At 50.6% G+C, this 16,766-nt stretch overlaps 1 protein-coding gene across 1 annotated transcript; it reads right to left on the bottom strand.

The window, feature by feature from the left end:
* Positions 1-3,090: 3,090 nt before the first annotated feature.
* Positions 3,091-9,600, bottom strand: CPA1 (carboxypeptidase A1). The gene is made up of 10 exons (XM_066362671.1): positions 9,443-9,600; positions 8,894-8,975; positions 8,210-8,443; positions 7,871-7,972; positions 7,258-7,359; positions 7,021-7,131; positions 6,245-6,335; positions 5,529-5,728; positions 4,981-5,065; positions 3,091-3,349 (listed from the first exon to the last, which is right to left on the bottom strand). The coding sequence occupies exons 1-10, from the start codon at positions 9,505-9,507 to the stop codon at positions 3,162-3,164; spliced, it is 1,260 nt and encodes a 419-aa protein (XP_066218768.1). The 5' UTR covers positions 9,508-9,600; the 3' UTR covers positions 3,091-3,161.
* Positions 9,601-16,766: the final 7,166 nt, after the last annotated feature.

Genomic DNA, 16,766 nt, shown 5'->3' with positions numbered 1-16,766 from the left:
TGTGTGTGTGTGTGTGTGTGTGTTTCAGACAAAAATGGATTCATGTTCAACATACTATTTTGTAACTAGCTTTTTTGTTTTTTAACAGCTGTGTGGAAGCATAAATCATAATAAAATTCACCCACTTTAAATATACAACTCAATATTGTAGTAAATTTACAGAGTTGTACAATCATCACTACAATCCTGTTGTAGAACATTTTCCATCATAGGGTCCAGCCTCCTTCACTTAGGATATTGTGACCACTTTGCCATGTCAACATACAGTATTTCCTCATGTATAAGATGCGCCCTTTTTCAAAAAATTGAGGGTCTAAAAACTGGGTGCATCTTATACAGTGGTTGTAGAATTTTTTACTTGCATTTTCTACTTTTTTTGAGTGGATGAGGAGTTGTATGAATTTTATGATGAATAAAACTTGAGATCAATAACTTTATGTAATAAATTTTTTTTCAAATTTCAGACCCCCAAAATAATGTGCATCTTATACATGGGGGAATACAGTAGATCTCAGTGAGGTCACAATACTCCATTGTGCAAACATGTCATATCAGTATCAATACTGGTATCTACTTAGGTTTTTTTCCTCTGTATTTAAATTTTTATCATTATGACCATGTACATACATATATTTGAACTTATCTGAATATTTTAATAAAATAAATCCTTTCAAGTAGACTCTGCGTCAAAGGGGCAATACATTGGAAATTTTTCTGTACATTGCCAATTGCCCTCCAGAAAGGTGGTGCAAATTTATCCTCCCATCAGTAGGATATGATAGTCCTACTTCATTCCCTTGTCGGTCTTTTTATTCTTTGTCAATCTGATGGGAGAAAAATGATATATATTTGTTTTTTGTTAGTTTACAAAAAGATCACTCAGAGGGTCGGTATCTTTCATACTTTTCTTGGCTTTTTGTGTTTCTTCCTTTGCCTGTTTTTCTTTTAAAATGTTCGTCTACTTTTTTTACACCTTTTTTACTTATGAGAGCTCTTTTCCCCTTCAGGTTATTAATATTTTTTTCATATACGCTACAATCCTTTTAAAATTATTGCTTCCTTTAGCTTTTGTGTTTTCATTTCTAAAACAAAAATAAAATATGTTTAGCAATAGATTTATTTTAAATTATGTATCTGGACAGAAAATGTAATGCTTTTCCTACATTAGAAAAGACAAAAGGAAAGTGTTAATGACTTCCTTGTCTCCATGTAACAGGCATTTATGAAGTGCCTACTGTGTGCTCTGTATTGGCCACCAGTAGCGATTAAGTGCTAAAGAGAACAGTGTCGTCCCTGCCCTCTTGACTGTTAACTTGCTCAGAGCCTTATTTTCTAAACCACAACATGGGGAATTCAATATAATTTGTGAGCCTACCACCTACAGATTATAAAATTCATAAGTTCATTAGTGAAAGTGGAGAACGTCCATTCAACAAATATTTATTGGGCATCTGCGTGTCAAGAGCTATTGATGTTTTTGGAGACTGAGCATCAAACAAAGTGGTTTCCCACTATCAGGGAGCGCCATTTATTTTAAATTAAGCAATTTAACCCCTTGACATCTACAAAATAAAACTGGATAAGTAATTCAGTTTTGTAAAATGATATAGTTTCTTGCTAATAGTATTTCTTCTCCTACCAGCCTTTAGTAAACAAAAAATAAGATCAGCTTTTTACATGCCCAGATGGAACCATTAAAATAGATTTCAGCTTATCTTCATAGATTGAAGGGAAATGTTTCCCAAATGATAACTCGAAGGAAGTGTTTTAAAATCTTTACATCATGTTTCTATAAAGACTGAAATGTTATTTTAGTTTGCCTCATGTAAGTGTATGTATTATATGTATAGTCAGCTTCATTCTTTTTGTTTTGTTTGTTTTTTAATGTTTGGCAGTGAAAATAAAACTTGAACATGAAAATTCACCAAGAGTCCCTTAAAAAAAACCCCACAGCATTTGAACTTCAGGCCCTTTCATGTGGGAAAGATAAGACTTTGAAGTCAGTGGAGCTGCATGCATGGTGACATCCCAACCTGGCTGACATAGGAAAAGGCTGCCACTCCATCCCCTTTTCCTCTGCTTGGGGAGCCACCCATCCACCCCCGCCCACTCCCCAGTGACTTCGGTGAGAGTCCCTCCATCTTAGGTGGGTAGAAATGGTGGCCACTTGAAAGCCTTGGCTTCAGTGGGGAGGTGGGAGGAACCCCCTGCTCTACAGTCGCAGCTTAAGAGATTTGGAAAAAACAAGGTAGATTCTTGCTCTGAAAAACATTGAGATACCCTGTGTATCGTTGTGCTAGCCACTAATGTGACATCACAGCCATTAGAATCACCACGCCAAGGGAGGGAATGCAAACTCTAGGCTCTGTGGAGGGTATGAAAAGGGGAGCCTTGTGTTTGAGACGCTTTGCAAATGATAGGGAGCGGTGGTGGGTGGGGCAGGAGAGGGAGCCAAGACCATGACCAAAAGACAAAAAAATGCAGGACAGGATGCAGGTACTTAAAGGAAACTCCACTTTCATCCCTAGGGCCAAGGTATTCACGATAAACGACAATTAATAAAATGTCCTGGGATTGGTGCTCTTCATCTTCAGAAAATGATTCCGTTTTACCTAGTTGCTCTCTTCTAATATCATACGTGGGGTGGTGGAGAGACCATATTTGCTTTTTAGAAATCTGCTTTGCCTGGCTGCAGCATCTATTTGGGACAGCAGTGGCCACCACGATTATTCTGTTTCATACTTGAAGTTACTGTTGTTGTAGATGAATGGGTCCAACCAGCTAGACTATTGTACAAGCGAAATTCCTCGCCACAGCGGGGTGCCAGGCATTTGGTTAGCAGCTGTGACTGCTGCTTGCTAGGAAGGTATGAACAAACCACCCCACTGACGAGCTGAGCTCAGGGTGGTCTAATTAAAACAGATGCCACTTGGATACAACTTCACAGGACCTTGGAATGCGGGGGGATTTAGGGGTCATCTAGTCCAACCACCCACACATTTGCAGTGAGGCCTGCAGGAATTAAATCACTCCTGCCTCAGCTTGAAAAGGCAGGTGCGCCACATGCATTCCCACACGCACGTCCCAAGATTCTGTTCTGCGCACGCGCGAACTTTATTTGGTTGCCAGAAAGCCCAGAGGGAGAGAGGCAAAGGGCGGGCTCAGTAGGGGTGCTTCAGGGTGTGCTCCATAATGGTCTGGAGCGCCAGCCATGTCTCCTGGGCCGTGGGGATGATCTGGGAGGCAGGCAGCAGGAAGCCGTAGCGCCCAGTGTCCCGGAGCTCGAAGGTGTAGGAGTACTTGATGCCCTGGTCGTAGGTCCAGTCAATGGTACCTCCACTGGCTCGGTCTGCGGCGGGAACAGAAACGGGAGAGCGAACTTTGAAACAGGAAAGCATTTATTTCTATGGTCCAAGCTGACAGTCCAAAGCTCACAGCCTCTGCAGTGCTGGTTGGAGTCAGCAGCTACTCAGTGCTGCTGTTGACCAAGCAGCCTGGCTTCCACCCCAGAGATTCCCCTGAAGGTTCTCAGCCTCCAGGGCCCAGAAAGGTGGACCAGTAGTGGTTCTCTCCCTGGGGGATGCAAGAAAGTTCCTGTGATTGCAAAAGCCCAACTGAAAACCACCTCGGTCCCCATGGGGCCACTTGGTCAAGCCTCCAAATATACTAGAGTTACCCACTTGGGTGACCAGGATTTGTCCCCCAGGGCTGTGGTCTGCAGGGCAAAGTGCAAAGGGCCCGAGTCAAAGCAAAAACTCCTTGTCTGTGTTCAGAAGAAACTTTGTACCGATTTGCAATGACCAAGCAAGTTAGGAAGCTGCTTTTGAACTGGGCAGGGAAGGGGGGGCGGGGTCTGCAGGTCAGAATTTAACTTGACAACACTGAACAAAGCAAAAACCTTTGACTCCAGGTTGAAACAGTTTCCAAAGAAGGCCTGGAATCCAAAAGCACAGCAAGCATTGGAGAAGACTGTGACCCACAAAACCTGCCAGCCCCCCCCCCCCCACATAGAAAGCATGTGCAAAGTATGAGCCACCCTCCCTCCCACCTCTGTCCCTGTCCCCTGCTTTTCCAGTGGCCCTGCCTCCTGTCAGCTGGCAAACATGGTGCGACCCCTCAGGACCCCACAGATCTGCCTGCCTGCACCCCATTTGTCTCTACAGCTCTGTGCTCTCATTCGGCCACGGCCCTGAGGGTCTCCGCGCTATTCCTGCTGTTCCCGCAACACTGGGCCAGGCACACAGAAAGGCCTTTGCTCTAGAAGGTTCTTCTGTCTGGAAGCTCTTCCCCAGATAGATAGCCTCTTGGCTCCCTCCCTTATTTCCTTCAGCACTTGTCCACCATTCACTCTCTCATTGAAGCCTTCCCTTCAACCCACCCACCCATTCCCGCCCCCAGCATTCCTGAGTCCCTCACCCTGTCCCAGTTTTCCTCTTTCTCCCTAGTACTTGTCACCTAACATACTGTATCACTGACTCCTCTTCATCCCTGGCTAGAATATCCGTTTTGTAAATCTACGCTTATTTATTCCCAAGTATGTAAAACCAAGTCCAGGGCATAATAAATGCTCAATAAACACGTGTTGACTTGATTCCCATTCTGTGTAGCAGTGTTCCGGCCATGGGCATTGCATATACAAGTAAGCTGGGACAAGAGGATGTATTCTCCAGTTAAAGGTCGTTGTGGGAGGAGTACTTTCTAAGTTGAATTTCTCAGTGATCTACGAATGCCAGCAGAACCCCAAGGCAAGGAACAAGAATTCTCAGAGGAACTGACATTTCCGTCTGAAGGTATCAAAGAAGGCAGAGAAAGGGTAGCATTGCCCTCTGAGCCCACAGTTATCAGGCTGGGTCAGGGGGCATTCTCCTTGCCCATGTCCCCCAATCTGGGCACCTCCTCCAGGAGGGACACTTGCTGGGGTAGGAAAAACCAACTGAGATTCCTTCTGGGGCCACCTGCAGAGACCCTCCCCCTACTTACAAATGGTCGTGATGATGCTGCCGTACTTGAACTTGGTCCCATACAGAGAGGCCAGGGCTGTCACTGCAGACTTGGCCAGCTGATCCTGGAGAAAATGCCAAGCAAGACCACCTGTCATGGCCAGCACAGCTGGGCCAGGGTCATCCGGGGGCTGGCAGGGTGACCCAGGAGCATGCACCCTACAGAAGCAGGTACCCAGCAGAGAGCGCGGGGCCTGCCGGGTCCTACAGGGTCAGCACTGAAGCTCAGCAGCCCCGTGAGCCTCTGACCCTGCAGGATGTCTGGCTGGCACTTTGCTGCCTTTTGGTCACACTGCAGCTCCAAGTATGACAGATGGGACTCAGCTACTCTGTGCCTCAGTTTCCCAAACAAAAAGTAAGGCTAGTTAGTCTGTCTTGCCAGTCTTCCCAAGTCATCAGGGGTCCAGGGAGGAAGAGGGTACCAGGCACTGTGTAGGCCTCGTGCCCTAAGCAGGGCTGACGGGTGAAACGATAGGCCTGCCCAGAGCTGCCCTTGGGTTAGAAGGGCAAGCCGCGATCAGCACGCACCAGCTCAGCCTGGTCAGCCGTGGGTTCGGACTTGTAGCCATAGGGATAGAGGAGGAGCTGGGAGTAGCTGTGGATGGAGATGAAGGCCTTGATGTTCCCATGGTTCTTCACAAAGTCCACGATGGACTTGACCTCCGATTCAGAATTGGCAAACTTGCCATGGTAAGTCTCTGAGCAGGGGTTCTTGCTGGCTCCGGCCACTGTAGGAGGAGAGAGGGTTAGTTGGCATTCCTTACAGCAAAGCAGTGTGCCCTTGCATGGAAATGTGGGTGAGGTAGGACACAGGAGGGCTCACCCCCACCCTCAGATTAAGGAAGAACCAGAGGCCTCCTATACCCTGGGGCCCCAGCTCCCTCCCCAGCCAGGCTTAGGCACAGATGATGGACCTGCCCAGGGAGGTGAGAAGTCTCTTCCAGCCAGACCTGTTCTTGCAGGAAAGTGACCACAGAGGGAAGAAGCTGAGAACCCCTAGGTAGGTTTCAGACCTTATTCCCAATGGGAGGAGCTTTCCTGTCACCGACAAGGGTCACGCAAGCCTCGAGTGCTACCTTCTGCCCTGAGAGCCTCAAAGGAGGAGGGGCTGCCCTTCCGACCCCTGACCCCCTCCACCCCCACCCCAGCCCTCATTGTTGAGGCAGGACAGGGACAGGGGTAACAGGCCAAAGGAGGGGAAGAAGTTGTCCCATCCCCGCTCCTCAGATCACACTGGGCCTTACTCCCAAATCCAGCGTCCCAGTTCCGGTTGGGGTCCACGCCCACACAGGCAGAGCCGGCAGAGATGGATCTCGTCTTGCGCCACAAGCGGTTCTAGAGAAAGAATCAGACCCTTGTCCATCACCATCACTGGTTAGCCTGGGTCTCAGGGCCCACAGGGAGCAGCGTGGGCTGGTGCGGCCTCAATCGACGCACAGCACCCCCACCTGGAGCTTGGGTGTGGACACAGTGCGAGATCAGAAACCACTTTCAACTAGTTGTCAGGGAGGAAGATCTAGAATTGGAGCTAGCTAGCTCTTGGATAAAGGAAAATGGAAGAGACAATGGATGACATTTGACCAGGGGTTTCTGCTGGTGGGAAGTGAAAAAATCACGAGGTGCCCCCACCCACACACACATTTGATTGGCAGCATGCTGTACCAGCCATAAAAATAGAATACAACCAAGAAGTAAGGTCTGGGGCAGTGGGTCTTCACTGCAGACAGTTTTCTCCCCCCACACACAGACATTTGAGGATGTCTGAAGCCCTTTCTGGTGGTCTCAGCTGGGGGGTTGCTACTGGCATCTAGTGAGTACTTGTCTAGAAGTGGTAAACACTGCATACAAAGGACAGCTCCCCACACAAAGAGTCATCTGCTCCAAATGGCAAGAACACCGATCGAGGGGTCAGGTCTATTTGCCCTTCCCTTGACTTCTGGGGGGTTGGGCATATGGGTGAATAATTTGTTGGTCTCAGAGGCCCACCCTGCTTTCCCCCAGAATAAGAGACAACATGTACCGTGCTGTGGGTGAAGGCAAAGCCATCAGGGTTGGTGACAATCTCCAGGAAGATATCCATGTTGTCAAGAACGGCAGTGAAAGCTGGATCTTGGCCGTAGTCTTGCGTGATCTGGTGGGGTGTTGGGGGCAGAAAGGCACTGTGGGCCACGTCAGGCACCCACCAGGTTGGAGCAATAGACACCTGCCGGCCCCTCTGTGGTCACTGTTTGGGCATGGGAAGGCTCCACAGGCTTACCTTCTTTGCAAACCAGATCCCGCTGGCCTGAGTGACCCACTCCCGGGAGTGGATGCCCGTGTCAATCCAGATGGCCGGACGGTTGTTGCCCCCCGTGCTGAACTGGACAAGAAGAGCAGAAACATGGTCCACTTGGGGCCCGGTCTCGCCTCCTCCAAGGGAGACCCCCGGGCCAGGGGTCCCCTGCTCTCTGGGTGTCACAGGCTGGGGCTCTGTGTATGGGGCCATCTCTCCGGCGGGGTACAGGGCTGGACAGGGACCTCTTGCTCTCAGCCCAGGCTTGGGGCAAATGTGATTCAGCCAGGTTTCCAGCCCCCGCCCTGTTCCTCTGTTGGGGGTCACAAACAAAATGTGTTTTCTGGATTACCCCAATTCCAGAATACTTTTCACAATGTGACACTTGGTTAGAAACACTTGGGTCACATAAAAGTTTTAATTGTGTGGACAGGTAGGCGCACACCTAGACTCACATGGAAATTCAGACCTTCCCAGATGTTGACTCAGGGAGTGGGTAAGCAGTGGGTTCCCTGTGACCAGAGGCTCACCCTACACACAATGTGGGTGTCCACTCTTCCTGTGTGCCCATGTACACCCATATACAGGGGGCCATTACCTTCAGGACGTAGATGGGACGGCCTTCATAGGTGTTGCCAATGTGGAGCTTGCTGACAAGCTGTGGGTTCTCAGCCACCAGCATGTCCATGAAGCCGTAGATCTGTGAAGGGAGAGGATAGGAGACCAGTTTTAATGGCTTCCAGGTGTCCAGATGCCTCCCTTAACAGCTCCATTAACCAGCCAGCTCTTAGCCCTACAACGTGGAAGGGCCACGGACCAGACCACCCAGGCCACGTGGAGATGGAGCAGGTACCACGCACACCCCAGGCTCTGGACAAACCCCACCAGCCTGATGAAGAGCGACTGCCTGTGGGGTGTGGTCCCAGAAGTCCCTCACCTCATCCAGGTTGTGGTACGTGGCGTAGTTGAAGGTGTCGGTGGAGGCGGCCCGGGCCTGGAAAGCGAACATCTGCTCCTGCTCCTCGTCCAGCAGTGACTGCAGGTCCTCAATCATGATCGTGTACTTGATGCCATGGGCCTCCAGGAAGACTTTGACAGCCTGGACGCTGGGGAAGGGCACTCGGACATCGATGGGGGAGCCGGGCTGGGCAGGGCCCCGCCAGAAGTCCAGCTGGAGAAGACAAGAGCCAGCACTGTCACAGCGGACTGGAGGAGGGCCGGCCTGGGAGGGGGTGCTGGGGCCAGAATTTCCTGTATAACTGAGAATGTTAGGGGCAGAGGGCGAAAGGAACCCCTAGGTGCAGGGCAAAGTCCAGTGCAGCCGGAGAAATGGCCCAGGAAGCGGAGTGGGGGTTGGGGGGTACTGTGAGACAGCCAGGGAGGAAACAGTATTGGAATGGGGGTTCCCCCTTTGCTCAGATGCTCAGGGGACCAAGGTTCAGGAACTGGGGGTTTAATCACTTCCTAACAAGGATCAGTCCCCTGACTCCTTTCTGGGTTGCGTGGGAGAGAGAGCCCAGGCTCCAGGGTTTGGTGGGGCCAAGAGTGGGCCCAGCTGGTCTGAGAGGTATGGGGGGGGGGGGGCTTCACGGTGGGGGGGAGAGCTCCTTTGTCCTCTGACCTGCAGGTGCTCCAGATCCTCCAGCTCTGTCACCTTCTGGACCTCAGGTTCATCAGCTGCAAAGATTCGGAGCACCTGGTGCCTGGCAGAGGGGAAGGGGAGATTGAGGGTCTGAGAAGCCCCCATTGGCCATGCACCTTCCCCAGGTGGGAGGGGGGTGGTGGAGGGTCTAGAAACCTTCAGTTCTCTGGGCTGAGCAGGTAAGCACAGGAAGTCTAGCAAGAGATGGTCTGGGCTCCTTAGAACCGTCTGGACCCTGTCGCTGTCCCCAGTTTAGACCCTATGTCTTTCTCCAAAGCCAGGTCTCCTCCTCCCTGGAAATTCCTCCTCTGAGCTCAGACATCTCCAGGACTCAGGAAGCTGTCCTGAGAGACAGTCTTGGTCCGAGCCCTGGTCCCCAGTCAGCCTGACTCCCGGGGTAGGTGCTAGTCTGCTCCTTACTGGCCATTTCCCATGTGTCTGTCTGTCCATCCCCTCCAGACAGTGGCTGGAGGCTGAGTCCTCCCTTTCTCCCCACTGAGCACCTCTTCCTCCTGCCCACACCCTTACCCCACAAAGTCCTCTTTGCCAAGGACAGCCCCCAGCAGGGCACTCAAAATCAGCAGACCCCGCATACTGCAGCCAATTGGGAAGGTCAACTGAGACTAAGAAAAGGTCCCGGGGCCTTTTTAAACTCCCAGGACAGAGGTCCCCTGGCTGTGCCCAAGAGTTGTCCTCCCCGTTGCACCTGGGCACTGTCCCACGGGGAGGGAGGAGTGGGGGTTCTGAGCGCTGGGACCTTCTCACCCTTCCTGATAAAGCAGCAGGGAACCGGGCAGCTGGTGAGATAAGCTGGGTCTCCATCCCTTGGCCTGAAGGGCCAAGCTGAGCCTGACGCTCAGCTGGGGCTTAAAGGCACCCCCCCCAATCTGGAACCCTGCTCGCCCACAGCCCGCAGTGCTGCAGCCCACACCCCTGGGCACCCGTGCTGGCCTGGGCAGAGGAGAAGGAGCCAGGACTCTAGAGTAGCTACACCAGCTGGGGCCTCGTGCGAAGCGTCCCCTTCTTCTGTGCCTCTGAGCACCAGCTCCTTTGTTCTTCTGACAGAGCAAGCTGGGGTCCTCTACTCCACCCAGCTCTTGCACCTGCTGGCTCCTCGCCACACTGGCTTTGTCCTGGGCTCTCCGTGCCATGCGCATGGCGCACCCTCCTCTGGGATACGGCCCTTTGAAGGGCGCCTCCCAGCCCCATTCCTAGCAGCTGAGACAGGAGCCCAACTCTTCCCAGCATTTCCCTCCACCCCCACCACTGGAAGCAGAATTGCCCTTGATGGGAACTGTAAACAGATGTCATCTGAGCAGACGGTGTGGTGGTGGGAACCAGGGCCAGGCCCGCTGGGGCTGCACAGTGTACAGGAGACACTGGAACTCACAGGGGGATTTGCTCCAGCTCTGGAGGCTGATCTCATTGTGGAGACATCTAACGAAAATCCTCCCTAATCCACCAGGGCCCCCGGGGTTCCCAGCACCATCTGGGGGCCCTGCTCTGTGTCAGAGCTCAAGCTTGGGTGCTGACAACAGCCAAGGTGGCCCTCTTTCTGGTTTCCATCTGTTCCCTCTGCCTCCCGGCCCCACCCCTAACTGGCCAACCCTCCTATGCCAGGGCAGTATGACCCATGATATTTACCCACAGCTCTCTCCTGAACCCAGCTCTGGGAAATGGTGAAACACTAAACTCATCCTCCGTAGAGGTTGAGCCTCCATGAAGACAGGCCCCAGGCAAGGCTCACTTCCTCCCTGAAGCTTCCTTTGGCTTGTCTCTCACTTATCTGCCCCTTCTCTAAAGTCTCCTCCCTTTGTTCATTCATCTTTCTGGGCCAGGTACCATGCTCTGCTGTGGGATGCTGCCCAAGACAGACTGGTCCCTGACCTCAGGGAGCTCACGGTCTTGCAGGGAAGACAGAAGTGACCAACTCTGTTCCCACAGGTCCCCCAAAAAGCCATCACCGAGACAAGATTAGACATACCAGAGATTCATGGGGAGAAACGCCCACAAAGGATAAAAGGCAGGGATCAGGAGAAGGCGGGAGAGCCCTCAGCAGGTGCCAGGTCTGACACCTGGGAACGGAGAGGGGGAAGGAAGGAGGATCAGGCAGGAAAAACTCAGACGACAGCACAGTTCTGACAGCATTTCGGCAGGGCTGATGAGAAATCTTTGAGCCAACACTGTAATCAAGGGAGTCCTGCGTTCCACGGGAACATTGGCACTAGTGTGCATCACACTCAGTCGCCAGCTGGGAACAGCCGTGGGAAGTGTGGCCTCATCACAACACAGCCATCAATCAAATCTGCTCCCCACCAACTGGTCCCTGATATCAGAGAGCTCATGGTCTGATGGGAAATGACAGAAGTCCTCAACTAGCGTGCTGGTTCTCTAACAGGTCTTATAAGAAGCTGTCGACAAGACAGAGTTAGACGTGCAAGCGACTTCCTGGAGCTGCTCTCCTCGCTGCACACCTGGGATGTGGCACGCACTATGGGTCCATACAGGAGGGTCCGGGGAGAACTTAACCAAGGTGACATTTTACCTGTGTCTTCACGACAGGATTTTGCCAGGCAGGGAAGAAAAGGGGGTGCTTATCACACTAATCAGTGCTTGAACACCAACACACACTTATTTCTCTTTAATCATTGGTATAGTGTTAATCCTAGCTCTCCAGGGAGGCTATAAATTTCCTCAGATCACCTGGAACACTGAGGTCGCTGGTTCAAAACCCTGGGCTTGCCTGATCAAGGCACATATGGGAGTTGATGCTTCCTGCTCCTCCCCCCTTCACTCTCTTTCTATCTCTCTTTCTCACTCTCTCTCCTCTCTTTCTAAAAAATGAATAAATAAAATCTAAAAAAGTAAATAAATAAAATCTCCTCAGATCAGAAACCTCTTACCTGTTCCTCATATTCTCGTCATCTCTTAGTGCCCTGGAGTCTCCTGGGGCTTTCTAATCTGTTCCCCACCAGGAACAAAGGTTGTATAGAGCCCTTCTTTGGTCTACATTATAAAAACATTTCTTTTTCTATGTCTAAGCTTAAAGCAGTCCTATAATTTTGACTCTGTTTCATGCACACTGCACGTGTTTGGGTGTTGGCTAATTCTTGAGCCTTCTGTGAATTCCAGAAAAGATAAGCCCAGGGGAGAAAGGGGAGGGGTGAGAAAGGGCGCAGCCCCCACAAGAGGGCCTCTTGCAGCCTCCAGCCAGCAATCGGAGATATCCAGGAGTCATATGATCTATTTTCCTGCAAAGTTGCAGAAAATGAATTCAATGCTGCAAGCTGAAATGAGGGCGTGCACTGGCAGGAAGCCGAGGAATTTGGGTCTCTGGTAGAGGCTAAGCTTAATACCCCTGTTTTTCCCGAAGCACCTCAGGAAGCTGGAATTCACCTCTTGGTAAACAGCAGTTGGCTTAGAACGGAACCCGGGACAGAGGGCCACAGCTCCGCCTTCCCATCCCATGGGCTTGTCTCACACTGGCCCAAAGCAAGAACGAAGATGAAGGGCACTAGGCTGAAAGCTGGGGAACAGGCAGAGAACCAGGACCTATGAGCACAAGAAAGAACCCACTAGGCTGGCATCGAGATTCAAGGACACGTGACCTGGCAAGTGCCTGAATGCAAATAGACAGAGGCCACACTGACCAGTGTCCACAGTGTTCCTCCCTTCTTCCTGGCTGAACAAACCCAATTGTGTGCTGGCGTCACCTCTCAGGAAAGTCACCCCATTCCCAGCTCAGGGACTAACTCCAAGATCTGTCCCCAAGATCTGTCTAAGACAGTCAAAGAATCCTGTTCTCTTTTGCGAGTGATTGGTTTAGCGGTGGGGCATGTGGCCCAGTTTTGCCAATGAGATGTGAGGGGAGGCCAGCAAGGAAGTTTCTAGAAAGCATTTCCTCACTCTTGAGAAAGGGACACCTTTCTCTAGATATTGTCAAGTCTGTTGCCCCTCCTTTGGACTATATAATAGAAAAGAAATAGATGTTCTTTTTACTCATTGAAGTTTTCATTTTTGCTGTAAAAAATATCCCAGCTGATGCACTTAGTAAGCTTGTTAAGTACTTGTATTGTCGGAAGATGATACCGCTTTACGCCTACAGAACCTTTCTGTGAATGGGGAAGACCCCTTGCCCTCTGGGAACAGTCCCTCACCCTCTCAGCAGAATGCCTTTGCTCAAGTGCCCAAACTGGACAACTGTCCGTGACAGCCCTGTGGCCAGAGAATGCCCAGGCACGGTGAACAGAGGCTCCAAGACAATGCTCGGAGACCCTCAAACCAAAACCTAGAGACTAGGCTGTGAAAGAGTCAGAAGAAGAACCGATCCCCCGTGTCCATGTTAGGGTGACCATGAAGGGGAACCATATACAAGGGTGATCCTCCCACAGAGCACAGACGGACCAGTCAGGACGGCCGGAGCCGGTAACTGGGCGGGACTCCAGGTGTCTCCCTCTGGCAAGTGTGTTTAAGGCAAGTGTGACTCATTTTTGTATAGAAACATCTAGAAGAATTTAGGGCAGCCAAGAGGTGGGCTGTCAGGGACATCTCATTCCCCCCTCCTCCTGCTGATAACAGTCCCTCCATTTTCCTTTACTCTGAGGCCATGTGATTCAGACGGACCTACCCACCCACCTCCACCCCAGCTCTAGGGAAAAGCCAACAAATTCCTTTTTATTTTCCTCAAGCATTTTCAAGTTGGTTTTCTGTCCCATGTGACTGAAAAAATACACTGCTGTTGGGCAAATGAATGATAAAATCTGTATTTTCTGGTTTTGTTCACTGTTTTTGTTAAAGATGGTGCTGCCCATCGCCCAAGTGATAATATTAATGCCCTTCTTGCTTGAGAAGGGGCGTGGTTATACTAATGTGTGTTGGGGGAGGGCTTTCCGCACCAAAAAGTTTTAAAAGGAGGAGCTAGGAGGCCATTTGAGGGAGAGTGATCCTGTTCTTGTAGAGAGGAAGAGCCCATGGTGTAGCAGGGCAGGGAAGCCACGTGGAGGAGGCAGTCAAAATGGCGGAATGCTGAAGGAGAAGCCAGTTTACGCAGGAGAAGGAGAGGGGGAACAGAGGTGAATAAGACTGGTGAGGTGGAAGCCTTTGATTCTAGGAAAACTCGGATGAGTCAGTGGCTTTGGGAGCCCTGAATGAAAAGGGAAGTATTTCCCACTGTGTGTACTTTCTTACCCACTGGGTGCAAGCTAGGATTAAAGGAAAATGGAACACCAGGTTTTGGCTCTGTTGACTCCTTACCGTCCGAATCAAACCTGAACCTGCCTTGGCCAGGCAGCTTTGATGGCGGCTGCAGATACTGGCATTACAACTGCTAATATGAAAACAGTCTCTAACTTCCGAAGAGAATAAAGTCTGAGAAGGAATGCCTCCTAAAACTAGTTTGCCACAAACCCATCACATGATTTTGGGCAAGGAACAGCACCTCCCCCCCCCCCAACCCCAGGCCTCAGTTTCCTCATCTGTGCGATGAGGAAGTTGGTCAGAATGATCTCCATGATCCCTTCCAGCAGTGACACTTTATGATTCTAGGACATTTGTATTTTTTACCCTCAAACAAATTAACAGCTGCGGTTACTGGTTTGTGGGGAGATCAGAGCAGAGCCACAGGGGCCCTGCGGCCTGCTGGCATGATAAGTGTTCCCAGGGCAGTGGAGGTCAAGAGGGGCCACATCCTGCTGAGATCAGTGGGGGGGGGGGGGGGGGCTTGGAGGGCTGGGGGAGGAAGTGTGGAGGGACAGGGGCCTCTTTGAGTTTTGCTTTCCTGAGTGCCCAGAGCCTGTTTTTACTGTTTCCTTTGAAGCTGCAGCACAGTCGCTTTAAAGTGGCCAGTGGTGTTCGTCTTCCAGAACCAGAACCGAGCCAGAGAGCCAGATTTCTCCGTTGAAGGAAGAGTCACCTGAAGGGAGAGAAGTGTTCCGGTGGGTCCTTAGGAAATGTCAAGTCAGAGCCCAAACCCCTGAACAGAGCTCTGGCAGTGAGAGGAACTAAGCAGGGATGTCCCACGAGACGGGAAGGAAAAGAGGGGGAGGGGAAGTTCGCTTCCTACAGGCCTGAGAGAGGAACTGGGGAGGACCGGTTGCTCCTGGACGTGGGGGGCAGGATGCGTTGCCCCTGAGACACTGGAGCAGGCGGAGGGTCAAGGAGAATGACGGCCACAGGGAGGGCATGCCTCACGAAAGGCCAGTGACCCGCTCCAGCACCACGGTCCAGTCCACGTGTTCCACTTTCTACGCCGTCCTTCCCTTCTGTATTCCCAGTAAACTGTTGTGAAATGTCACTCTGTGGCTTAGCTGTGCTTTGGGGACTGGAGAGTGGGTGCAGAGCCGCAGAGCTTGGCGACGCTGGTTAGGGGAGAGCGGGAGGCCCACTCCAGACGCCGGCGCAAGGAGCCAAGGAGGGGCGAGCCCGCGGAATGAATTTGCAGACGTGGCCTCAGTCCCAAGAATTGTCCCAAGTACTCAGGGAAGGGCAACCCCCGAAGGCTCAACAGGCTGGAGTTGTTCTTCAAGACACCACCCCTCCCCAGAAGACATTATCTGTCCCCTCCACCCCCAAGCTCCAGACGTGCTGAGGCTTCACCAGCTTGTGACGCACCCACAGGCCCTGCGTTCGCTGGAGTCTCAGCTTGAACTACATAAATGGCTGCCTGGGTCTTATGTTTCTAAAGCTTTTTTTTTTTTTTTTTTAATAGGACGCTTTTTTAAATTTAAAAAAATTTTTTTGTAAAGTTATTTTCTCTCTGGCCCGGTCGGGGGCTGTCAGAGAGGAAACAGAGGAGGATGGTGGGGGTGAGGCCATCCAACTGCCCTGGCCCCGGGCCCGGGCCCATCCCCCCACCCCTACCCCTCCCCTGCCCGCCCTGCGCTCACACAGGGCCCTTTCACATTCCAAAGGGCCGACCGGGTTTGTTTTTTTAAGAAAGCAATCACCGCAGCACATTCACTGCGGTTCTTTAGGGCTTTCCATATGTATAATCGCTCTTTCTCTCTTCAGTTTTTCCAGTGTGTTTTTTTTTCTTTTAAATAAATGCTCATAAATTTTACTGGTGAAAAGGATGAAAAAACATACCTAAAAGAGCACTTTGTTGGGAGAGAAAAAAAAACATTAAAAACTAAGCTGAATGAAGAGAAACTGAACTCCTGTTTAGCACTAGATACCTAAGAAATAAAAAAATTTTAAGTTATAAAAAAAAAGAGATTATGCTGTCGTTATCTTTAAAACTTGCATATCTAAGTCTTGAACTTTTATCTGATGAACTTAAATCCCCCCAGCCATCACCTCCCTGGGCTTCCTGGGAGACCCCCTCCCCCAAGAAGACCCCCGGTTTTATTTCTCTCAGCCATTAGGTTCATGTTGGACCTTGTGTAGTTGGATGCTCTGGAGGCCCCCAATCTTTTTTTCTTTTCATTTACACCAGATTTATTGATTTGAGAGAGAGAGAGGAAGGAGACAGAGAGAAAAAGAGAGAGAGAGAAAGAGTTTCTGTATGTCAGGGGTCGGGAATCTATGGCTCACGAGTCAGATGTGGCTCTTTTGATGGCTGTATCTGGCTCATAGACAAATCTTTAATAAAAATAATAACGTTAAAAATATAAAACATTCTCATGTATTATAATCCATTCATTTCCTACCACTCATGTTCATGGTTGCAGGTGGCTGGAGCCAATCACAGCTGTCCTCTGGGACAACAACAAATTTTTATGGGATAATGCATAACGTACACAGGTCGTTGTGAGGTCAGGAAGTAAACTTCCCTCCTTTTAATCAAGTAGCTAGCTAATTGCAGAAACCCTTTTGACAAAGAAGATGGCTAAAAGAAAAAAAGATGAGGAGTATT

The sequence above is a fragment of the Saccopteryx leptura genome, chromosome 2 (genome assembly GCF_036850995.1).
Source record: "Saccopteryx leptura isolate mSacLep1 chromosome 2, mSacLep1_pri_phased_curated, whole genome shotgun sequence".
NCBI classification, from domain to species: Eukaryota; Metazoa; Chordata; class Mammalia; order Chiroptera; family Emballonuridae; genus Saccopteryx; species Saccopteryx leptura.
Note: the sequence above shows the minus strand (reverse complement) of the source record. Positions and strands in the feature narration are given on the sequence as shown.

Coding starts and splice junctions, on each gene's coding strand:
- CPA1 (XM_066362671.1), bottom strand. CDS start 9,507: ATGCGGGGTCTGCTGATTTTGAGTGCCCTGCTGGGGGCTGTCCTTGGC. Junction 8,976..9,442: donor GGCAAAGAGGACTTTGTGGG/GTAAGGGTGTGG, acceptor CCCCTCTGCCAG/GCACCAGGTGCTCCGAATCT. Junction 6,336..7,020: donor TTGCCTTCACCCACAGCACG/GTACATGTTGTC, acceptor TTCTTTCTCTAG/AACCGCTTGTGGCGCAAGAC.